A 26,043-nucleotide genomic window follows, 5' to 3' on the forward strand; every position below is an offset into this window, starting at 1 on the left:
GCCTGTTTTGATGCTTGTTGTGTTCTGTGTAGTTCTGCAGGGCATGCTATGCTATATTGGTGCCAGAATGTGCAACAATACTTGTGGGGCTTCTCTCAGCACATCCTAGGATGTGCCAGTTATTAAACACAAATGACTCATTTCATTATATGTTTCGATGTACATTCAAGATTCAAATTTGCTTGACATCATTTCCATAAGACTATAAGGTATAGGTGCAGAATTTGGCCATTCAGCCCATCAAGTCTGCTCTGCCATTTTGTCATGGCTGATCCACTTTTCCTCTCAACCTCATTCTCCTGCCTTCTTCCCATAACCTTTCATGCCCTGATTAATCAAGAATCTATCAACCTCTGCTTTAAATAGACCTAGTAACCTGGCCTCCACAGCTGTCTCTGGCAATGAACACAGATTTACTACCCTCTGGCAAAAGAAATTCCTCCATCTCCATTCTATAGGAAATGTCCTCTCCACATCCACTTTCAATATTCGATAGGTTTCAAAGTGATCCCTCATTGTTCTAAACCCCAGTGAGTACAGGCACAGAGCTATCAAACACTGCTCATACGATAAACTTTTCACTCCTGGAATTATTGTCTTGAACCTCCTCTGAACCCTTTCCAAATTCAGCACATCCTTTGTGAGATAAGAGGCCCAAAGCCACTCTCAGTACTCCAAGTGAGGCCTCACCAGTGCCTTATAAAGCCTCAGCGTTGAATCCTTGCTTTTATATTCCAGTCCCCTCGAAATGAGTGTTAACATTATATTTGCCTTCCTCATCACAGACTCGACCTGCAAGTTAATCTTTAGGGAATCCTGCACGAGGACTCCAAGTCCCTTTGCATTTCAGATTTTTGAATTTTCTACCTATTTAGAAAATAAATTTTCTGTACGTGTCTAAGGACAACAAGATAGTTGTTACTCTGGATCCAATGCAGCACAAAAACCACTAGAATAAGAATACAATATTAATAATAAGCACAATAAATACAAATACATGAGAGAGTTTATACACTGATTATATGTTCATAAAGTAACGCTAGGCTTTACTGACAGGAAATAAAGTGATGGTGGAATTGGTGGGTGGAGGTGTTGATCAGCCTTGCTGCTTGGGGAAAGTAACTATTTTCTAGTCTGGTGGTCTTGGCTACATAGGCTCCTCCTCGATGGGAGTGAGACAAACAGTCCATGATCAGGGAGGGTGGGTTCCTTTATGATGTTACTGGCCCTTTTCTAGCACCTTTCTGTGTATGTGTCCTTGATGGCAGGTGTGCTGGGTGCCAGTGGTGCGTTGGACAGTTTTGACTACCTGTTGTAGAACCTTCCTGTCCTTAATTATGTGACAAATAAATCTGAAGGGGAACACAGAATCATCTGAGCGAGTGTGGTCCCACTTTACCACGTCAGCAGTGCTGCACGGGAGCATCAGACTGGAATTTGGAGATGCAGTGATCAGTGACGTGGTAGTGTAGTAGATACATTATTATAGTGCCACTGACCTGGGTCAGTTCTGCCGCTGAACATAAAAGGTTTGTATATTTTCCCTGTGACCACATGGGTTTCCTCCAGGTGCTCTGGTTTCCTCCCACATTGCAAAGTCTTGCAGGTTAGTCTAAGTAAGTTGCGGGTAAGCTACATGGCACCTGAAGCATGGTGACACTGATGACCTGCCCCCAGCACATCCCCAGGCTGTGTGGGTTGTTGACACAAAATGGTGCATGTTACTGTATGTTTCGATGTGTATGTGCCAAAGCTAATCTAGTTTAAAACAACTTCTGTACAGCGTCCAGGTAGACCGTGCCCTACATAAGTACACCAAGGTAGTAAAAAGAAACCAATGTTTGTAAAGTTCAGGCTAAACTTGAAACCTGAATGGGCATGAACATTAGTAATTTAATTAGCAAAGCTCTTGCTTCATGGAGTAAATCGATTGATTGGACTGAGGTGCCTGCAACTGGCTTTCGGTGTAAACTTGCATAAATAACCTGTGGACTGTATTCAGTTGGGTGGCACAGGCCCATAGGGCTGTAAGGGCCTGTTACTTTATTTATTGAGAAACAGCACGGAATAGGCTTTACTAGTCCTTCGAGCTGTGCTGCCCAGCAATCCCTAATTTCATCCTAGCTGAGCCACAGGACAATTTACAATGACCAATTAACCTACCAACCGGTGCACCTTTGGACGGTGGGAGGAAACCGGAGCATCTGGAAGAAACCTATGCAGTCTTGGGGAGAACGTACAAACTCCTTACAGGCAGTGGTGGGAACAGAGCCTGTGACACTAGTACTGTAAAGAGTTGTGCTAGCCATTACTCTACTGTGCTGTACCTCTGTTAAAACAAGCTTATCTGTAAGCAGCAGAGGTCTGTGCACAGAACAGTAATGTTTCTGAAATTTCCTTATTTGAGCTGAGCAGATCTCACTTGTTGAGGAAGAACATTCCATAACTTTAACTTTAGTTAAGTTTACTGTTTTGCCTGCTTTGGGGGTGGGTGGGGGAAAGTATTTTGAAGAAAATAAAATGGTGCTGGCAGTGTGGTTGATCAAAAAAGTGAGTGATAATGGATCATTAAAGTGGGAGAATTCAACCTGCATATTGATTTTGCCTTAATTGGCTTTGGATGAATTGAAAGTTAATTAGTTTTCCCGCGGTTTGTCACAGGGCTTTCCTTTGAATACAGTTCGATAACACTGAACTAATTCTCAGCTTTAATTTCTCATTTTCATCACCCCTTGATGGTTACTCCCTTCTGAGGTCAGGTGAAACTTTTACATTTGATGTTGCCTGAAGCAAAGGCCTGCAGGACTATCACCCGAGGTAAATCAGAGACTTTTACTAGGGTCTCGACCCTTTGTAATTTCCTCTGGCTCTATATTCCTCAGATTTCTATTTCTGCTTTCAGCTCAGCCTGTCTTCACCAGTGCCTCTCCCTTCAGCTGTCCAGCCTCCAATTCCCTCCCATTTACTCCTCTAGGATCCTCCATAGAACCTGCCTCTGTGACCAAGGTATCATAGAACATAGAAATCTACAGCACCTTGCAGGCCTTTCGGCCCACAATGTTGTGCTGACCATGTAAACTACTCCAGATACTGCTTAGAATTTCCCTACCTCCTAGCCCTCTATTTTTCTAAGCTCCATGTACCTATCTGAGAATCTGTTAAAAGACCCTATTGCATCCGCCTCTACCACCATTGCTGGCAGCGCATTCCATGTATTCACCACTCTGTATGAAAAACTTACTTAACACCCCTCCTGTACCTACTTCTAAGCACCTTAAAACTATGCCTCCTCGTGTTAGCCATTTTAGCCCTGGGGGAAAAGCCTCTGACTATCCACACAATCAATGCCTCTCATCATCTTATACACCTCTATCAGGTCACCTCTCATCCTCTGTCGCTCCAAGGAGAAAAGGCCAAGTTCACTCAACTTTTCTCATAAGGTACACCCTCCAATCCAGGCAACATCCTTGTAAATCTCTTCTGTCTTCTGTGTAATATCTACATCCTTCCTGTAGTGAGGTGACCAGAACTGAACACAGTACTCCAAGTGAGGTGAGGTCTGACCAAGGTCTTATATAGCTGTAACATTACCTCACAGCTCTTGAACTTAATCCCATGGTTGACGAATGCAAACACACCATACACCACCTTAACAATACTGTCAACCTGCACAGCAGCTTTGAGTGTCCTATGGACACGGACCTCAAGATCTTGCTGATCCTGCACACTCTTACCATTAGTATTATATTCCATCTTCAAACCCCTTCACACTTATCTGTGTTGAACTCCATTTGCCACTTCTCAGCCCAGTTCTGCATCCTATCAATATCCCGCTGTAACGTCTGACAACCCTCCAGACTATCCACAACACCTCCAACTTTTGTGTCATCTGCAAACTTACTAACCCACCCTTCCACTTCCTCATCCAAGTCATTTATAAAAATCAAAAAGAGGAGGGGTCCCAGAACAGACCCCTGATATGATCCTTCATATTAGCCATTTCTGTCCTGGGGAAGAAGCCTCCAGCTGTTTCTCTCTGAACCGACTTCCATGGTGGCTATCTGGAAAAGAAGAATCTCAGCGTTGTGTACTGCATACGTACTTTGATAAATAAATCTTTGAACCTGATCAGGGTTTTGTAGAGCTGGAACATTACCTTGCAGATCTTGAACTTAATCCCCCGAATAATGTCAACACATCCTTAACCACTCTGTACCTCCCTCTGCAACTGGAACCATCAGATTTCTGAATGGTTCATGAACATTTTGCTTGCTTTGTGTAATATTTATTTGTTTATTTACGTAACTTGTAGTGATTTTTGTCTTGGACTGTACTGCTGCCACAAAACAAATTTCACAACACAGGTCAGTCGGTCAGCTGGGGAAGTTGAAGTCCCAACATTTGCGAGTCTGACCCCACTGGATTCTGAGAATGGCTGTCCTATGGTTGGAGGACTACATGTGCATTTGTGGGAGGGAGGAATGGGTGCTTGTTTTTGTTGTTTTGTTGGTTGCTGTGCTGAGCATTGTGGGCACGCTATGTTGGCACTGGAATGCGTGGCAACACTTGTGGGCTGCCCTCTTTTGTCTTGGCCGTTAACGCAAATGACGCATTTCACCCAGTTTTGTGCACGTGATAAATCCGAGTCTTGAATAACAAATCTGATACTGATCAGACCGTGGGCTTGAACAGTTCTTCAGTTGTAAAGTACTTTGGATATTTCTGAAAAGGGCATTAAGAAATTCAGCAGAAATGCATAACGTTTTCTATTTTTGGCTGCCTTGCCTGTGCCGTTCGTTACATTTTGATAGATCTGAGACGTTGGCAGGTGTTTCAGTTGTTGCAGGACGAGTCTGGTAGCAATCCTTCTGACCTAGAGATACTTGGACTTCGAGGTATGACAGGGTCATGTGGCATGTCCCTGGGTTTTAATTAAAAGCAGGAAGAATCTTGTACAGTGAGAGCTTCTTGCCTGGCGGTGCAAATAGAATCTGGCAGACGCTATAAAAACAGTTGAGGCTTTTTACTTTGGGAGCTGAGTGTTTTGACTCTCAGGGTTGGAGAGGATGTTGAACACAAGCAAAAACTATCACCAAAAAGCTCATCATCAAAGGAAGCAAACTGGCTGCTGCAGAGTGCAGTTTACTGTGGATTCTTTAAAATGATTAAAATGATTTATGAGTAAATTTGGAGACCAAATCTTTACGTATATTTAAGGGAGAGATTGATAGATTCAGGACATGAAGGGATACGGGGAGAAGGCAGGAGATTGGGAATGAGGGGGAAAATTGGATCAGCCATGATGAAATGGCAAGATGGCCTAGTTCTGCTCCTATGTTTTATGGTTTTTATTTCATGCACCACCAGTCTCTGTGTAAAAAGCCTCTTTCTGAATCTCTCTCTTCTCCCCCCCCCCCCCCCCATACAGTGACCTTAAAACAATGCCCCCTTGTGTTAGCCATTTCCACCCTGGGATAAAGGCTTAGCTATCCACTGTACCTGTGCCTCTTGTCTTGCACACTTCTGTCAAGTTGCTTCTCATCCCCTTTCGCTCCAAAGAGAATCTGTATAGAAGATTGACTGGCTGGAGGTCAAGAGTGGGAATATAGGGGGCCTGTTCTGGTTGGCTGCCCGTGACCAGGTGTTCTGCAGGGGCAGGTGTTGGCACTGCTTTCCACATTATAACGATATGAATGACAGAATTGCGGCCAGGTTGGCAGATGATACGAAGATAGGTAGAGGGTCAGGTAGTGTTGAGGAAGCAGGGAGCTTCCAACGACGTGGGCAGATTTGGAGAATGGGCAAAGAAGTGGCAGATGGAATATAGCGTAGGGAAGTGTATAATCATGCAATTTGGCAGAAGGAATGAAAACATAGACTATTTTCTAAATGGGGAGAAAATCCAGATATTGGGGATGCAAAGGGAATTGGGAGTCATCAGGCAGGGTTCCCGAAAGGTTAACTTGCAGGTTGAATCTGTAGTAAAGAATGTTAGCATTCATTTCAAGAGGACTAGAATATAAAAGTAAGGATGTAATGTTGAGTCTTTGTAAACACTGGCCAGACTGCACGTGGAATATTGTAAGCAATTATGAGCCCCCTGTCTAAGAAAAGATGTGCTGCATTGGAGAGGTTCCAGAGGTGGTTCACAGTTGATCCCAGGAATGAAAAAGTTAACGTATGAGGAGTGTTTGGCTCTGGGCGTGTACTTGCTGGAGTTTAGAGGAATGAGGGAGAGTCTCTTCAATCCAGACAGCATGGTAGTAAATCTCCTCTGCACCCCCTGTCAAGCTTCCACGTCCTTCCCATAATGAGGCAACTGGAACTGAGCACAGTTTTCCAGGTGTGGTCTAACCAGGTGAAAGAACAAAATCAGGTAACTCATTTGGTTCTTTCTGAGAAACCTATGCGACGATTCAGGTGCTGAGTGTCTGCATAGTTTTGCTGATGTTGCCCTTCATCTGTCAATATGTCCACCTTTTTTTTCCCCCCAAGGTGTTGTAGGGGTATCTTTCCTCTGGGAGTCTGTGACCCTCAGCATTGTATTCATGCCCTGGTAGACCAGAGGTATCTTTCATTGGGTTTACTGATAGTTCTCTCTACTTCTTGGATTGGAGGCTGTACTGTGGTCACAGCTGTCAAACTGGACGCTAAAGACCCTACAGCACTGTTAGGAGAACTGAGACCTGAGTGGTGTCCTGGCCAACACTCTCAGTGAGCAAAACAACAAAGGAAAGCAGGCCAGCATTTCGTCCAGTGTGGGAGAGTGCGACGCAAGGCCATACCATTGTCATCCAGTCCACACACTACAGTCTTTACAATGGTTTCAAATAACTTGCACGTTGAACAAGAAAACCTGCCCACGGGAAAGTTGCTGAGTAGATAACTCTTGTTTACATTGGCCATTTCATGCCATTGCATAACCATTTGCAAATGTGCATTCTGTGTTAAATAATATTCTTTTGCAGTTGAAGTGTTCACTGTCTGTATACTACTGCAGCCCAATAAGAATTTCAACTTTTTGGAAAAAAAAGGAACAGTTATTTAAAAAAGAGTGGGAAGGAATACTGAGGAAGTGGGTCTGCCAATTCATAAGACATGTAGAATAAGCCAGCCATTGCATCACCAGCAGACACCAACAGAATCAACAAACTCATTCATAAGGCCAGTGATGTTGTGGGGATGGAACTGGACTCTCTCACGGTGCTGTCTGGAAAGAGGATGCTGTCTTAAGTTGCATGCCATCTTGGACAATGTCTCCCATCCACTACATAATGTACTGGTTGGGCACAGGAGTACATTCAGCCAGAGACTCATTCCACCAAGATGCAACACAAAGCGTCATAGGAAGTCATTCCTGCCTGTGGCCATCAAACTTTACAACTCCTCCCTTGGAGGGTCAGACACCCTGAGCCAATAGGCTGGTCCTGGACATTTCATAATTTGCTGGCATAATTTACATATTACTATTTAACTATTTATGGTTTTATTACTATTTAATTATTTATGGTGCAACTGTAATGAAAACCAATTTCCCCTGGGATCAATAAAGTATGACTATGACCATTCAGCCCATTGAGTCTGCTGCTGGCTGATATATCATCCCTCACAACCCCATTCTCCTGCCTTCATCCCTTAACCTTTGACATTGTTACTAATCAAGAAGATATCAACGTCTGCTTTAAATATGCTAATGACTTGGCTTCCACAGCTGTCTGTGGCAATGAATTCTACAGATTCACCACCCTCTGGCTAAAGAGATTGCTCCTCATCTCTGTTCTGAAAGGAGGTCCTTCTATTCTGAGGGTGTACCCTCTGGTCCTAGAGATCCCTGCTGTGGGAGTTATTCCCTCCACATCCACTATATCTAGGTCTTTCAATATTTGGTAGGTTTTAAAGAGTTCCTCTTCTCTCATTCTCTCCCCCCCCCCCCCCCCCATTACTCTAAACTCCACTGAGTGTGGACCCAAGGCCCTCAAACGCACCTCAGCAGGGAGCAAGGCGAGAAGGAGCAGATGACTGGGTTGGTTGGAGTGAGACTCGGTTCACCGAATAGCAGCTTCCTGCAGTGGGTTACTGAGGTCCCCCTGACCTGCTGATTTTCGGATTGTGGTATGTTGAAAATGATTGCTACATTCCGTACATAACCAGAATTGCTCAGCGATATCCCAATGGATGTACTTTAGAAAAGCAAATATGTTGTTTGATGTTTAGTATGATTACTGGTTTGCTTTGAAATGGGACTGACACAGTCTTGGGATCAAACAGCACTGAAGCTCACCAAATCCATGGTAACCACTAGCATCCATTTATGGCAATTCCATTTCACTCTCTCCACACATTCCACGTGACTCCAGTTTATTTTTCACACGTGGTCATTAAGTTCAAGTTCGTTATTGTGGACGCACATACACAGGGTGTCAGTGCTATGGAAATCAGCCTTTATGTAGCAGCACAGTACTTTACAAACATGACAAAACTTAGATTAATTGATCAGCTTTATCCACACGTTTACATTTGCTGTGGTGTGTTGGCTGACAAAAAAAACACCAACATTCAACAATTACAAACTAGAGAAAATCTGCAGATGGTGGAAATTCAAGCAGCACATGCAAAATGCTGGAGGAACTCAGCAGGCCAGGCAGCATCGATGGAGAAGAGTACAGTTGATGTTTGGGGCTGAAACCCTTCATCGGGTTGCCTGAATTAGGCCATTTGGCCCATCAAGTCGACTCTGCCATTTCATCATGGCTGATCCATTTCCCCTGTCTGCCCCCAATATCCTGCCTCTTCCCTGTAACCATTCATACTCTGACTAATCAAGAATCCATCAACCTCTGCCCGTGACTTGGCCCTCCAGAGCCACCTGTGGCAATGAATTCCATAGATTCACCACTCTGGCTAAATCAATTCCTCCTTGTATCTGTTTTAAAAAGGACGCCCCCTCTATTCTGAGGCTATATCCTCTGGTCAAGATAGGAAATTTAAATTGTGGGCAAACGCCAGTTAATGTAAATGCCATTTAATATAAATTATACATACACAAAAACTTCCCCAGATTCTCTCACTTGGACGTACACTAGGTGAAGCTTTCAGCAACTGGTTAGCCCTGCTGATCCACAAGTCTCTGAGATGGAGGAGAAAGTGAGGAGTTCCTGTGAAACCCTCACAGTCAAGGGGGAATTTGTTGAAACAAAACAACAAATTTCATGCATTTGACTGTAAATCTGATTCTGAGAAATGTGCACAGACAGTGCCTGAGGCCAGGTGTGAACCGGGCTGTGGAGCAGCAGCTCCATCAGCTCTGCTGCTGCTGTGGGAGTGAGGGGATGTTGACTGTCGGGTGCCATGACTACTGAATGCCACTCCGTCTGAGTACAGCGGCAAGCAGCCAGCTGTCTGCGTTGCATTTCCTGCGATCTACGTTCCAGGTGCCCTCAGCACTGTGTGCACTGATGCATGCAGGGGCCTGCAGATGTGTAGGAGGGTGCCAAGTGACATGCGGGGGTGGATGTCATTTTTGTAGGATGGGTTTGTGCAGAGCATAGTGTTTTTGAGCAGAACTCCTGAAGAATGAGCATGAATGAGGATGAGCAATGCGTTTGGACATGTGTAGCGTAGGAGTTAACATAATGCTATTACAGCGCCAGAGTTAGTGAAAGGTACTTTAGAAATATGACCTTTCAGTGGAATGGAAAAAAGGAACTTCAAATAACTGCAGGAGAAAGGAGAGGAAGGGTGAGTCCTCACACATCTGCATTCCGCATATCAGGTCACACTAATTGCTTCGCAGCCAATGAAGCAACCATATGAAAGGCTGTAGCTTTTTGCGTCGCTGGAATTTACAGCACCCTAATTATTCTTGGAATAAGTTGTTTCTGAGTAGCTTAAAAGATAGAGATTGTTATTTAGGGACATCTGCAAGACTCTTATAAGCACATGGATGATAGAAAAATAGAGGGCTATGTGGGAGGGAAGGTTAGATTGATCTTGGAGTGGGTTAAAGGGTCAGCACAACATTGTGGGCTGAAGGGTCTGTACTGTGCTGTAGTGTTTGATGTTTGTGAAAACACAGTCATCAATGCAAAGTTTGTGAAGTGCCAATTTGGCAGCAGACAAATTAGCACTGTTCAAGATTCAATTCAAGATTAAAGATAGTTTATTTTTATTCTTCTGTACTCAAGTGTAAAGGAGAATGAAATGATTGTTACTCTGGCTGCAATGCAGCATTAAAAAACACAATAAGCATAAAGAACCCAATTAAAAATGAAAATATCAGTATAAAAGCAACCCTATAAAACAGTACAAGTTGTGTACATAGATAAAGTGACACTAGGTGATGTGTATATAGTGGGGCAGGTTATTGGGTGGAGGTGTTGATCAACCTGACAGCTTGGGAGAAGTAATTGCAGTGTTACTGGTGCGAGTGAAGCTAGAAAAGTTGCAGGTTTGAGTCTCACTCGAGGACTTGATGCCTCGCGCAGTTGAAATTCAGATGGTGGAATAGAACAGGTGATCATCTTTAAACCCAAGTCCTTACTGCCTGGTTCGCTGCAATTGTATCACCCCTGGGTGCTTTCCACAGGTCGGGGACCATCTCAGTATCCTGTCCAACAGTCAGGCCAGCAGTGCCTGCAAGTGACCAGATTTGTTCTTCATTCCATGCCTGGGCACTGGGACCCCTCTGCACCCAAACCGGCAGGTGATGAGCCTTGTTAACAGTGATGACTTGCTCAGTGCTTGGTAGCACACACTCAACGTTTTAGGACCAGCTTCTTCTCCTCTGCAATCAGATTTCTGAATGGTCCATTAGCACTACCTCACTATTTTTTGCACTTTTTAAAATATTTCTCACTGTAACTTGCGGTAATTTTGAATGTGTTACACTGTAGTGCTGCTGTAAAATAACAAATTTCTTGGATGGTGGAGGTCCTTAATGATGGTGACATTGATAACTAAGGACCCTCACCACCTAGGACATGTCCTTGCCCTCTTCGCATTGCTACCATCAGGGAGTAGGTACAGGAGCCCCTCCACCCGCCATTACCACCCGTCTCCTTATTACACCCTCTCTTCCTTGTTTATGTGACCTTAAACTCCCCCACTGGGTATTTATCCGTGTTTTTCTTTGTGCATTGCAGGTTCCTGAAGCCTTTGGAGCAACCATCTGATGATCTCGTCCGGCCAGGAATTTGAGTGGTCATCTGTGTGGACAAGGCGACGGGGGAAAGGGGTATTTCTTCAACATGGCCAGGGCCGGCCGGTCGCTGTGACACCCAGTCTGGTGCCTGTGGGATTTTGAGCACAGAAGGGTGGGGCTTGGGGGGCGGTTGTTGACAGTGGACGGAGAGGGATGGGATTGTTTTGCCATGGTCACGTAGAATAAATGGCAGCTCATGAGGAGTGGCTTACTGCTTGTCGCTGCTGCTGGTCGTCCCCTCCTTTTCGCCAACCTCTCTTGGACACTTTTCCCGTCAGCGAGCCTGGGACAGCCCCGTGCTCACCATGGTTAAGTTTTGGAAGTTTGTGCGGAACTTCCGGCAACTTGAGCTGCACCGGCTGATTGTGATGCTCATGGTATTCAGCTTGGTCTCCATGTGCTTCCTGGCGTACTATGTGACCAACAGCCCCAAGATCAAGGAGGCTTTGCCTCTGCCCATCAGCGATTGCAACAGTCAACACAGAATGTCTCACCCCCCACGGCGTTACCTGCCCCCTCTGGACACATCCAGGACTGACCCCGTGGTTCTGATCTTTGCTGAAAGTATTTATTCTCAATTAATACAAGAGATTGTGACTATTTTGGAATCGAGCCGCTTTAAATACAGGACAGAGATAGCCCCGGGGAAAGGGGATGTGCCGACACTAACAGAGAAAGATAGGGGGCGTTTTGCCCTCATAGTGTATGAAAATATTCTGAAGTATGTGAATCTGGATGCCTGGAATAGGGAGTTGCTGGACAAATACTGCATAGAGTATGGTGTGGGAATTATTGCTTTCTTCAAAGCCAACGAGAACAGTTTGCTAAGCGCACAGCTCAAGGGATTCCCTCTGTTCCTGCACTCAAACCTTGGCCTGAAGGATTACCATGTCAACCCCAACGCGCCCCTGCTTTATGTCACTCGAGCCAACCAGGTGGAACAAGGCCCGTTGCCAGGCGACGACTGGACTATCTTCCAGTCCAACCACAGCACCTACGAGCCAGTGCTGCTGGCCAGTACAAAGTCAGCGGAGTACATTCCCCACCTGAACAGCCACAAGGCACTGCACGCCACAGTGGTCCAGGACCTGGGTTTGCACGACGGCATCCAGAGGGTCTTCTTCGGGAACACCCTGAACTTCTGGCTGCACAAGTTGATTTTCGTCGATGCGATCGCCTACCTCACCGGCAAGCGACTGTGTCTGTCCCTGGATCGCTACCTGTTGGTGGACATTGATGACATCTTTGTGGGGAAGGAAGGAACCAGGATGAAGGTGCTGGATGTTGAGGTAAGCAATCCAACCGGAGTTCATTAACATGGAAAATTGGTTAATTATCGGCACAGTAATGTAGTGGCTAGCATTTTGCTTGAAGCACCAGTGACCCATGTTCAATTCTGCCACAGTCTGTAAGGAATTTGTACATTCACCCTGTGATTGTGTGGGTTTCCTCTGGGTGCTCCTGATTCCTCCCACAGTTCAAAGACCTATGGGTTAGTCAGGGTTAGCAAATTGTGACTATGTTATGTTGATGCTGGAGGCACTTGCAAACTCTCCTGAGCACATCCTTAGACTGTGGCTATTGATGCAAACGACATACTTGATGTTTCGATGTACATGTGACAAATAAAGCTAACCCCTTAATCACAAGTACTGAGGTGCAGTGAGAAACCTGCCTTGCTTATTGTTCATGTAGATCAATTCTGTACAATGTTGCATCGAGGTAGAACAAGAAGAAAACAATGCAGGTTGAATCTTTGCTGATGTGAATCTTGGTTGGCATGGAGCTGATGGGCAGAAGGGCCTGTTTCTGTGCTGTATGACTCTGACTCTATTGCTCTTATTATGTGCCGTGTCGTATGATATTGGCGATCATGGTGTTTCCATGACCATGATTGTTCTTAGTAAATTTTTTTCTACAGAAATGATTTGCCATTGCCTCTTGGGCAGTGTCTTTACAAGATGGGTGACCCCAGCCATTATCAGTACTCTTCAGAGATTGTCTGCCTGGCATCGGAGGTTGCATAACCAGGACTTGTGATATGCAACAGCTGCTCAATATGACCATCCACCACCTGCTCCCATGGCTTCACGTGACCCTGATTGTGTGTGTGTGTGGGGGGCGGGGGAGAGTTGCTAAGCAGGTACTACACCCTGCCCAGTGGTGACCCGCAGGCTCGCAAAGGGAAGGAGCGCCTTGCGTTTCCTTTCCTCTCAAAGACATTGGTGTTTGTGTCACAGCCTGGTATAGGAACACCAATGCCTTTGAATGGAAAATCCTCTGAAAGGTCGTGGATTTGGCCAAGTCAACCATGGGTAAAGCCCTCCCAACCATTAAGCACATCTGCATGAAATACTGTCGTAGGAAAGCAGCATCCATCATCAAAGATCCTCACCACCCAGCCCATGTTCTTGATGCTGCCATCGGGTAGGTGGTACAAGAACCTCAGGACTTGCACCACCGGGTTCAGTAACAGTTACTATCTCTGCATTGAAGAAGAGAGGGGGTATGTTCAAGGGCGATGTGAGAGGCAAGTTTTTTAACTCCAAGGCGGATGCCTGGAATGTGCTGCCTGGTATGGTGGTAGAGGCAAATACATTAGAGGCTTTTAAGAGATGTACATGGATGTAAGGAAGATGGAGTAATATGTACATTGTGTAGATAGGAGGAGTTAGTGTTTGGATGGTTTTGATTTACTTAGTTGAGATAGCACAACATTGTGGGCCGAATGGCCTGTTCCTGTGCTCTACTGTTCGATCTTCTGTATGACCATCAAGATTTTGATCTACACTCACTAGCCCATCCATTGAGATGTTCCCACAACCAATGACCTCACTCCAAGGACTCTTTACCTTGTTATTTCATGTTTTCATTATTGTTATTTATTTACATTTGCATTTGAATAGTATGTTGTCTTCTGCACCTTCATTGATCCTGTTATAGTTACTATTCTTTTGATTTGTTGAGCAGACAAAAAAATGAATCTTATATATGGTGACATGGATGTACTTTGATAATAAAATTAACTTTGAACTTTGTTGGAGACGTATCTTCACCCCGCCACCCAACTCTACAGTGCGCTAATATAGACGGAAGTCTTGTCACTTTTTCCCTACCCTTGCTATGTGACTCCGAACACTGGAGTTAGAATTGGTTTATCACTGTCACACACAATGAAAAGCTTGTCCTGCATACTGTTCATACTGAATAATCCATTACAACCATGCATGGAGGTAAATAAGAGTGCAGATAAAGTGTGCCAGCTACAGAGAAAGTACAGTGCAGGTAAGCTGCAAGGCCATGACAAGTTATATTACAATGTCAAGAGCCAGTCTTGTATTAGGTGACTGTTCAATGGTCACAACAGCAAGGCAGAAACTGTGCAACACACAGAAATTGTTTGAGGGAACTCGGCAGGTCAGGCAGCATCTATGGAGGTGAATAAACAGCCCACGTTTCTTGCCAAGACCCTTCATCAGAAGCGGAAAGAAAGCGTAGGCAGCTGACTAAGTCCCGGTGCAGAGGGCCCCTATTCTCTGTGGGTTTCGGCCTGGGCTGATAAAGCTTATGATTCAATCCAGCTGCTGCTCATCAGAGTTGGTGGGGAGTGGGGCTCTGTTGTTTGGGGCACGTGACTGTCTAGACCCATGGTGGGTGTGGTGGATATTTGGGTGTCTGTTGGACTTGGTGATGATAACGGACAAAGGAGGTGGACGTTGCTTGGGGTAGGGTAGCACCTGTCTAATGGTTCCAAGTTGTTTCCCATGCCCTGACGATCCCTGTCTGGGGCAGGAGGCAATCTTTGATTCTGTTGGCTACATTGCTGAGCCAGTGAGAATTGTAGACAGAATTCATGGAAGGGAGGCTGGTTACTATGATGTGCTGAGCTATGTATTTTAATTGGTTCAGCACAACAGAATGGGTCGAAGGCCTTGTACAATTTCACTTTGTCTGACAAAGTCAGAGAGCATAGAAAGCCCTTTGGTCCATCTTGCCTCTACCAGCTTTTTGAATTGGTTACTCAATTGGGTGGCAGGGTGCAAATACATCTCTACCAAAGGAGAGGAAGGTGCTCCTTCCCTCCGCTAGCCTGCAGGTCACCCTTGCTTAACCCCTCCCACCCCAGTGAAGGTCATGCGAAGCCATGGGAGCAGTGGTGGGTGACGGTATGAGCAGCTGGTGCATATCAGAATTCCTGGTTATGCGATCACTGATGCCAGGCAGACAATCTCTGAAGGGTATTGATAATGGCTGGAGTCTTCCGTCTTGTAAAGACGCTGCCCAGAAGAAGGCAATGGCAAATCACTACCATTGAAAAATTTGCCAAGAACAATGATGGTCACTGTGATCGGCCACATCATACAACATGGCTCATAATGATGATGTCATATGACATGGCACAAATGATGACCCAATTAGGGTTCTATCCCCAGAGCCTGCACCTTTAAATGTCTTGGATTCAGTCTCTGATTCAGTCCCCATACCAGCTCTCAACAGAGCTTTAAGAAAAATTTTCATTTAAATCCAAGTGATTTATAAATATTTTAGTAGAATGGCACTGCTATTGCAGCTCAGAGTGTTCCAGAGTTCAGAGTTGTCTGTGAGAAGTTTGTACTTCCTCCCTGTAGGTTTCCTCTGGGTTTTCTGGTTTCCTCCCACATTCCAAAGATGTATCAGTTAGGTTAATTAGTCATTGTAAATGGTCCTGTGATTATGCCAGTGTTAAATAGGTGGGTTGCTGGGTTTGGCTGGAAGGGCCTGTTTCGTGCTGTATCTAAAAGGAATACTGGTTCCTATTTCTGTGGGATAATGTTATTTAATTTGAAAGGCAAATTCTGAATAGATTAAACAAAAATCTTATAGATAGTTACATGGTAAAGATATTACTGAGGCAATTTTTCCAAGACATTTGGTTAATCAATGTGGTTAATAATTTGGTATCAGAAACTATTACAGACACGGCTCTATATTTAGTCAAAGTTGGTTTAAGCCGTGTTTCCCTTGCCATATTATTTGGAAACTGCATATTTTTTTTCTTGTTAAATTAACAGGGGAAATTGGGAGTGAAAATCTATCAGGTAGAGAAAATCCACCAAGCATTTACCTTAGAGTTTTGTGTACCGATTCATGAGGTGTGGACATGTCTGGCAGGCTCAATATTTAATGTCCTCAACAAAGTGACACAGTTCTTCAGTCCTTGTGCAATTGGTTTGGTGCTCGAATATTTCAAAGGACAGTTAATAATCAACCGAGTTACATGTTCACCTCTCCATAGCTTCTGTGTACTCTGTGGCCACTTCATGGTCTTCTGCTGCTGTAGCCCATCCTCTTCAAGGTTTGACGTGTTGTGCCTTCAGAGATGCTGTTCTGCACACCACTGTTGTAACATGGTTATGTGAGTTACTGTCAGCTTGAACCAGTCTGGCCATTCTCCTCTGACCTCTCTCTTTAACAAGACGTTTTTGCCCACAGAACTGCCACTCACTGGATGTTTCTCACATCATTCTGTGTAAACTCTGGAGACTGTTTTACATGAAAATCCCAGTTTCTGAGATACTCAAACCACCCCATCTGGCACCAGCAATCCTTCCACAGTCACAGTTACTTGGATCACATTTCTTCCCCATTCTGATATCTGGTCTGAGCAACAACTGAACCTCTTGACCATGTCTGTATGCTTTTGTGTATTGAGATGCTGCCACATGATTGGCTGATTATCTAATGGGCAGGTGTACAGGTAAACCTAATAAAGTATATACTGTGAGTGTGTACTTCTCACAGCCTACCTGGTCGCATCGTAGCTCGTTATGGCAACTGCTGTACCGTGATGACATGAAACTGCAGAGTTGCGGACACAGCTCAGCACACCACAGGAGCCAGCCTCTCCTCCATGAGCAGTTCTCACTTCCTGCTCTTAGTTCACAGCCATACAGATAGCTCCTTGTAGCTGTCAGGTGAGAGGGGGGAAGGTTCAGGGAGATGGGTGGGTAAGTGTTTTTTTTATACTGAGAGTGGTGAGTGTCTGGAACATGGATGGTAGCAGAAGCAGATTCAACAGTGTAATAGGCTCTTAGATAGATGCGTGAATATGCAGGGAATAGTGAGAAGTGGATCACGTGCAGGCAGAAGGGATGTAATTTAATTTGGCATTGTGTTCAGCACTGACATTGTGGGCCGAAGCGCTTGTTTTTGCCCTGTTTTTCCACGGTCTGCTCTTCTTTCCTATCAGGGTCATCCTCCTTCAGCCCTTTATCTTTTCCACCAATCACCTCTCAGCTTTCTAAATCATCTCTCCCCCCCCCCCACCTACCCACCTTCCCACTCACCTGGTCTCACCTATCACCTGCCATATTCTTTCCCTCCCCCCCCCATCTTGTTCTTGCTTCCTCCCCCTTCCTTTCCAGTTAGTCCTGTTACATGTTCTAATGTTTTGTTCTTTGTGCACTGCAGTATTCCATTGTTTCTCCCGTAAAGACGTGCAGATTTCTGGCGATTATATGTGCTGAGGTAGCCAGTGGATGAATGGAACTTATTGAGAGATCAAGGTACTGAGGGCTTAGCATTCTTAGTCCGGTGGCTGGAGGCGATTTGATATCGGGAGCCTGTACTGCTGGTGTGAGAGTTTTGTCCCAAGTTAGTGTTGAGCATTCCAGCAGCTCTGAAGAGGAATAGTTATGCTCCCCCACACCTGCTTCCTGCAACTTTCCTACAGTCAAACCTGAGCCCACTGGAGGAACATTTTATGAACTTGCATTTCAGGAGCAATTAAATGATATTAGACCTATCAACTGTTGTTGTCATAGACCAAGATCTTGGCTGAATCTCACTCATAGCTCCATGTCCTCATTCGAACAGTTTCTTTTAATTCCAATTGCCCCAAACTCTACCAATCTCCATCGTGAAAGAACAGAGAATATCACAGCAAGGTACAGGCACACAATCATGTGCCGACCTTTTAACCTACTCTAAGATCAATCTAACTGTTACCAATTTGTCCTCATTCGGAACGCTGCTGAGACTTCTAACTAAAGCTAGGATGAGGGAGCATATCTTTACTCAAATGGATGAAGGAAGAGATCAGAAGAATGAGGGGGATCTCATTGAAACCTATCGAACATTGAAAGGCCTAGATAAAGTGGATGTGGAGAGGATGTTTCTTATAATGGGACAGTCTAGACCGGGGAGCACAACCTCAGAATAGAGGGATATCTCTTTAGAACAGAGATGAGGAATTTCTTTAGCCAGAGGGTGGTGAATCTGTGGAATTCACTGCCACAGGCAGCTGTGGAGACAAAATGACAGTGTATTTAAAGTGGCAGTTCTTGATTAGTCGGGACATCAAAGGTCACGGGAAGAAGACAGGAGAATGGGGTTGAGAGGAAAAATAAATCAGCTGTGATGGAATGGTGGAGCAGACTTGATGGGCCAAATAGCCTAATTCTGTTGCTATGATTTAGGCCTGAAGGAATGCATCCCTGGTGGATGGAAGTGTCTTCAATTTGAATTATTTCCTGACTTGCTGAACGTTTCCAGCATTCTTGTTTTTTTTTCAGCACTTCAGATTTCTGACATTTCAGTTTATTTTGAAGTGTGTGTGGCTTTGTCTGGGGTGATGCTGGCCTTGAGAGTTGTTAGACCTGCTGTCATCTGGTACTTGTGGAGTATTCCATCATTCCCCTGACATTAGATGCTGACCTTGTCTGGATCACTCATATCCAGCAAATGAATTGAATAAAGTAGTAGGAAGGTTAACCCTAGCTTTCTCTCCAGTATCAAACAATATGCAAGGAGTACGTATTTTTAAGTATCATCATGGCTCTTTTCATGGACTTGGCTGTTGACAAATGTAGTGTCATGTTTCTAGCGATGAATGCTCCATGTAAAGGGACTTCAAGGTCCTGAGGGCAATGTGGAAAATCACATTTATTTGGTAGAGGAGTGGGACCCAGTGTGGCCGACTGCTGTTGCCAATCCTCTTCACAGTTTGATGTATTGTGTGTTCAGAGATGCCCTTCTGCACACCACTGTTGTAATGTGTGGTTATCTGAGTTACTGTCGCCTTCCTCTCAGCTTGAACCAACCTGGCAATTCTCTGCAGACCTCTCATTGACGAGGCATTCCCCCCCCCCCCCACAGAGCTGCAGCTCATTGGATGGTTTTTGTTTCTCACACCATTCTCTGTTACTTTAGAGACTGTTGTGTTTGAAAATCCCAGGAGTTCAGCAATTTCTGAGATACTCCTACACCCTGTCTGTCTATTTCTTTTAGAGAAAATTGTTACAATTTTACAAGCTACTTGAGCCTTTAACCACTGGTAATAGCTGAGAGATTTAGACTTTATGAAAGGAACCAGGCAAAAGATGAAAGCCTTTCTGAAGACATTACAGAACTGTGCAAATTTTCCCAGTACTGTGACTTTAGAGATGGACTTTCTGATACATTAAGGGACAGGCTTGTACATGGCATGCATAGTCAGAGCACTCAAATGAGATTACTGGTAGAAAGAGACCTAACCATAGAAAGGGCATTGACCATTGCAAGATCATTAAAGACGGCAGCAAAGGATGCAGCAGAACTATAGAGAAGGTTAGAATGTGAAATGCACAAAATGTTCCTGAGTGGTGCAAAAAAAGCTAAAAATGTTATCGCTGTGGGAAATCCTCCCATGATGCAAATGACTAGTTCAAAGAAAAAGTCTGCAGAAAGTGTCACAGACAAAGTCACATAAAGAGTGTGCAAAGCAAACAAAAGGAACAACAGTGAGAAGTCTCAAACACAAAGCTAAGCAAATGCATAAAGTTACTGAATGTAAAACAGAATCAGACAACACAGAGTGTGAAAAATGTGAACTGTCATGCCTACAACTGCATAGTATAACTGAAGCAAATCACAAAATCATCTGGGTCATAACAGATGTGTCCAGTATAAAGGTGAAAATGGAACTGGATACAGGGTCAGCTTGATCCATAATTCCAGAGGCTGACTACAATAGACTGTTTTCTAAGATAACATTAGAGAAGACCTCAGTGATGCTAAAGATGTACACAGATGAAAGTGTGTCTTCCAAAGGCAAATTGAAAGTAAGTGTGACTTATGGAGGCCAAACACAACAGTCAGAGCTTTATGTATTGAAAAGAGGAGGGCCAGAACTTTTCGGGCGTGAATGGTTGAGTAAAATACAACTTTCTGGCACTCAATCAAAGCTCTCAGTGTGGTATCAACACCACGGCAGCCCAGATGGTAGCACTAACCAGAGACTTGATGCTAATGAGGAAGTGCTTGGGAAGGGGATTGGTAAATTCAAAGATGTGAAGGCCAGAATTGAACTGGATGAAACAGCAACACCAAGTTTCCATAAAGAACGTCCAGTGCCTTGCGCACTACATCCTAAAGAGAATGCTGAACTTCAGAACTTGGAGGCACCTGGAACTCTCTCCAAGGTTGAGTGGAGTGACTGGCCCGTCCATTGTCCCGATGATCAAGAACCGGAAGGCTGGAGTCATTTGCATATGTGGGCATTTCAAGGTGAACATCAACCTGATGCTGTGTACTGTGCAGTATCCCCTGCCATGAATAGAAGGCACTTTTGCATCTTTGGCAGGCTGGGAGAGGTTTTCAAAGATTGACTTGTCACAAGCCTATCTGCAAATGGAGATTTGAGGAGTCGAGCAGGAAGTTCCTCACAATCAACACTCACGAGTATTCCTCCAGTATAATCATTCATGGAAATTGAAAGCCGCGCATGCACACCCGTGTGCTGGAGGAACTCTACAGGTCATGCAGAGCCTATGGAGAGGGTAAACAGTCAACATTTTGGGCTGAGATCCTTCAGGACTGAGTAGGAAGGGGGAAGGGTAACAAGACTAGCTGGAAGGTGATAGGTGAAGTGACGTAGGTGGGAAACGTCAAGGGCTGGAGAGGAAGGAATCTGGTTGGGGAGCAGAATGGACCATAGGAGAAGTGGAAGGAGGAAGTGTAAAGCGTTACATACTGTGCCTTGGTACCACCCAGTTTTTCACCTGTCTTTACTGTGTCCTGTCAACAGCTCATTTTAATCGATGGCAGAATATAGTATTAATGGTAAGACTCTTGGCAGTGTGGAAGATCAGTGGGATCTTGGGGTCAGAGTCCATAGGACACTCAAAGCTGCACAAGTTGACTGTTAAGAAGGCATACGGTGTATTGGCCTTAATTAACCATGGGATTGAGTTCAGGAGCCAGGAGGTAATGTTATAGCTATATAGGACCCTGGGCAGACCCCACTTGGAGTACTGTGCTCAGTTCTGGTCACCTCACTACAGGAAGGATGTGGAAACCATAGAACGGGTGCAGAGGAGATTTAAAAGGATGTTGCCTGGATTGGGGAGCATGCCTTATGGAAACAGGTTGAGTGAACGTGGCCTTTCTTCCTTGGAGCAACAGAGGATGAGAGGTGACCTGATAGAGGTGTATATGATGATGAGAGGCATTGATCATGTGGATAGTCAGAGGCTTCTTCCGCAGGGCTGAAATGGCTAGCATGAGTTGCACAGTTTTAAGGCGCTTGGAAGTAGGTACAGAGGAGATGTCAGGGGTAGGTTTTTTACGCAGAGAGTGGTGAGTGTGTGGAATGGGCTGCCAGCGACAGTGGTGGAGGCGGATACAATAGGATCTTTTAAGAGACTTCTGGACAGGTACATGGAGCTCAAAGAAATAGAGGCTATGGGTAACTCTTGGTAATTTCTAAAGTAAGTACATGTTCGGCACAGCTTTGTGGGGTGAAGGGTCTGTATTGTGCTGTAGGTTTTCTATGTTATAATCGGGAAAAGCAATGAATCAAGTTCTCTTCCTTTTTTCAACAGTGTTTCTTCAGCACGGGGCAGTGGTGTGCACTCAGTGGCTACAAAAGGCAGTAACTGGAATTAAATGGGATTGAATATCAGAGTTATTCTGGAGAAACCTGGGCAGGTTTAAATTTGAAGGTGGACGCACAATAAAAAGTTTCTTTTCTTGGGTGTAGTCCCACAAGGAGATGGTGAGGGTGATGTGATTCTGAAATGGGAACCTTGCATGTCAAGAAATTTGCGATGGGTCACAGCATCTGTGCAGAGAAGTATTTCCGCTGGGGAGCTTCTGAATTGGTTTCTCCCCCCCCCCCCCGCCCCCCCAAGAGAGTAAATGTCAAGTACCAGAGGATATGGTTTTAAGGTGAGAGGGAGAAAGTTCAAAGGTCCAACTTAATGTCAGAGAAATGTATACAATATACATCCTGAAATGTATTTTCTTTGCAAACATCCACAAAAACAGAGAAGTGCCTTAAAGAATGAAGGACAGATAAACGTAAGAACCCCAAAGTACCCCCCAGCTCCCCTCCCTCCCGTGCTTAAGAGGTAGCGAGCAACAATCCCCCCCCTCCCCCCACCGGCAAAGAAAAGCAAGTATTGGTGCGGCCACCGAGCACGCAAGCGTGAGCAAAGCAATAGGAAAGACACAGACTTGCAGTTACCCCAAAGACTTCATGTTTCATCCGGCCTTCGACATCCCACAGATTCTTTCTCTCCCTGATGAGGGAGAAAAAGGTGCCTCCTTTTTCCCAGCGAGCGAGGAGACATAACAAATAACTCACTGGTTTACGATGTTAAAAGTCTGTTACGTCACTTTTTTTTGAGCTCTGTGCCAGAAGATTGCAAAGATCTCGGGTCTTTGGGCCCACAGCAGATATCCAGACTCCCCCAACAGCACGCAGGTCTCCCGCCGTGATATTGACCCTTGACCTACCCATCTCCAAAGCCCTGACATCTTAGGCTTCCGAATTCGAGCCGGCCTCTCAGGCCGTACCCTTGGCCGTTGTTTGGCACGCCAGTCCTGAAACCCCGAGAACAGCTCCCATTCCCGCAAAGAACCGAAGTCAGCGTGTAACTCCAGGTCAGGGTCTTCAAAAGAACCCTGAAAGGGAAAAATAAAGATATTAAGATGGAAATAGAGCTGATCTGAAGATGCAAGCAAAGGAGTCGCCATTTAGCGCCATCTTAACTTCGCTCCGCCTCCCCGAAGGGCATTTACAAAGACAGTAACATGCACCAATCGCTGGAGGAGCTCAGCAGATCAGGCAGCGTCTATGGAGAGGAATGAGTAGTCAGTGTTTCAGGCTGAGGCTTTTCATCAGTTCTGACTCTTTATTCCTGTCAAATTTCTCCTTTTTCAGCTCTTTACCTCTAACACCTGTCATCTCCCAGTTTCTCACTTCATCTCTCCCCCACCCACCTCCCCACTTACCTGGTCTCACCCATCACCTGCCAGCTTGTACTCCTTGCCTCCTCCCACTTTCTTATTCTGGCTTCTTCCCCCTTCCTTTCCCATCCTGATGAAGGGTCTCATCCCAAAACGTTGACTGTAGATGCTGCCTGACCTAGTGAGCTCCCCCAGCAATTTGTGTGTGTTACACTGGATTTGCAGCGTCTGCAGAACCTCTTGTGTTTGTGCTCACAGGTGATGTTCCTTTTGCATGGAGAATGGTGGGCATCTGGAAAGGGCTGTTGGGGACGTGGTAGAAGCAGATACACTATGTTACAGATGATCTTTAAGAGGCATTTGGCCAGACTCTGGAACAGGCAGGGAATGGACTGATATGGAACAGATTTGAAGTTGAAATTGGTACTGTAATTGGCACAGATGAGTGGAAGGGCCTGTTCCTGTATTGTTCCATGCTGGAGATAAGCAACTACTTCATAACAGCATTGCCCAGTGACAGGAAACTGAAATGCAGATTGGAAAGGGTTAAACCACCACAGACACGACTGCAGAGCACCATGAGGCTGGCTTCTTAGAGATGGAAGTGACAGTGAACTCAAACCTGATGTGCTGCTGATAAATGACTTGCGGCAGCAGTTTGCATCTGCCTGCTTCTCTCTGCAGCATCACCCATCGTTCCATTCAAACGGCTCTCCATCCAGCTGATTAATATGGACACGGGTCAAGCCTGAGGTGAAGACGCCCAGCTTCATTTTTGCTGATAGCAGGGAGCGAAATGGGAGGGTGTGAGGGGAATGGAGTGTTAGAGATTGAACAGCAGGTACCCAAAACAATTGAGTCGTATCTATATCTTCCAAGAGCTTTCCAATCAGACAATTTACTGTTTTTGATTACTGAGATGAGTAGTTAACATTTGGGCACCACAGTATGATACTTTTGGGGTGGCATGGTGGCGCAGTGGTTAGCACAACGCTTTACAGCATCAGTGACCCAGGTTCAATTCCCACCGCTGTCTGTAAGGAGTTTGTACGTTCTCCCCGCGACCGCGTGGGTTTCCTCCGGGTGCTCCGGTTTCCTCACATGGTCCAAAGGCATACCAGTTAGTAGGTTAATTGGTCATTGTAAATTGTCCTGGGATTAAGCTAGGGTTAAATTGGGGGATTGCTAGGCGGTGTGGCTCAAAAGGCTGGAAGGGCCTGTTTCACGTATCTCAATAAAATGAAATTAAAGCTTGAGGTGTTCTGGAGTTCACAGTTCAATTCTGGAGCTTTCTCGGCCCATCCAATGTGTGGGTTTTCTCCGCTTTCCTCCCACAGCCCAAAGGCATACCAGTTAGTAGGTCAACTGGTCGTTGTAAATTGCCCTGTGATTAGGTTAGGGTTAAATGGGGTTATGGAGTTGCTGGGACAGCATGGCTCGATGGGCAGGAAGGGCTTGCCCCTTGCTGTATCACTAAATAAAACAAACAAAGTGTGTAGCCAACATGTAGATGGTAAAGGCTGAACCATGATCTGTTTGTTCATCACATTTGGACATCACTCTCAATGTGCAACAGTATAATTCTGCTCCTGTTTTATCAACTTATAGTCCTGCAACTTAGAAACAGATCCTTTGGCCCATCTATTCTTTGCCGAACTATTCTCTGCCTCGTCCTGTACCTTGGCCCTCCATACTCCTCCCATACGTGTACCTGTCCAAGTGTGTCTCACATGCTGAAAGCAAGTCAGCTTCCACCACGTCTGCTGGCAGCTCATTCCACACTCTCACCACCCTCCTGGTGAAGAAGTTTCCCCCTCCTTTTCCCTTTAAACGTTTCATCTTTGACCCATAACCTGTGACCTCTAGTTCTAGTCCCACCCAACCTCAGTGGAAAAGGCCTGCTTGCATTTAGCTTATCTCTACCCCTCTTAATTTTGTAGACATTTATCAAATCTCCTCTCAATCGTCTATGTTCTAAGGAATACAGTCCTAACCTATTCAATCTCTCTTTGTAACTCAGGTTCTCCAGTCCCAGACACATCCTGTAAATTTCCTCTGCACTCTTTCAATCTTACTGATATCTTTTCTGTAGGTAGGTGACCAGAACAGCACACAATAGTCCAAATAAGGCCTCACCACAATCTTGTACAACTTCGACACTGCATCCCAACTTTGAATGTAACCACATGGAGGTTAGTTTCACTGTCTCTTCATCTTTCTCACTCTGATTATGAACAGTTCCCTCATTAGTAACAGGCTAACATCCACAAGACAAAAAGTTAACCCTTCTGAACTTCTGGACAGTGATTGGCATCTCCTGCTATACCTGTATTCTGATCTATGTGCCATGATTTGAAATCTAATGGGGCTAGGACTTTATTCTCTGGCATGTAGAAGATTAAGAGAAGATTTGATAGAGGTATACAAAATTATGAGGCATTTTGGTTAAGATAAATGCAAGCAGGCTTTTTCCACTGAGATTGGGTGAGGCTAGAACTTGAGATCACGGGCTCAGGATGAAAGGGGAATGCGAGAGGGAATTTCCTTGCTCAGAATGGGACTAGGCAGAGTAATAGTTTGGCATGGACGAGATGGAGACTGAATTGCTTGTTTCTATGTTGTAATGCTCTATG

At 45.0% G+C, this 26,043-nt stretch overlaps 1 protein-coding gene across 1 annotated transcript in view; it reads left to right on the forward strand.

Moving 5' to 3' along the window:
* Positions 1-26,043, forward strand: part of LOC140212191 (bifunctional heparan sulfate N-deacetylase/N-sulfotransferase 2-like) — a 566,492-nt gene that overhangs the window by 457,283 nt on the left and 83,166 nt on the right. The window contains exon 6 of the mRNA XM_072282865.1: positions 11,142-12,489. Within this exon, the coding sequence (XP_072138966.1) occupies positions 11,506-12,489 (984 nt within the window). The 5' untranslated portion in view covers positions 11,142-11,505. The remainder of the gene's footprint in view (positions 1-11,141; positions 12,490-26,043) is intronic.

Source organism: Mobula birostris, chromosome 18, assembly GCF_030028105.1.
Source record: "Mobula birostris isolate sMobBir1 chromosome 18, sMobBir1.hap1, whole genome shotgun sequence".
Taxonomy (NCBI): Eukaryota; Metazoa; Chordata; class Chondrichthyes; order Myliobatiformes; family Myliobatidae; genus Mobula; species Mobula birostris.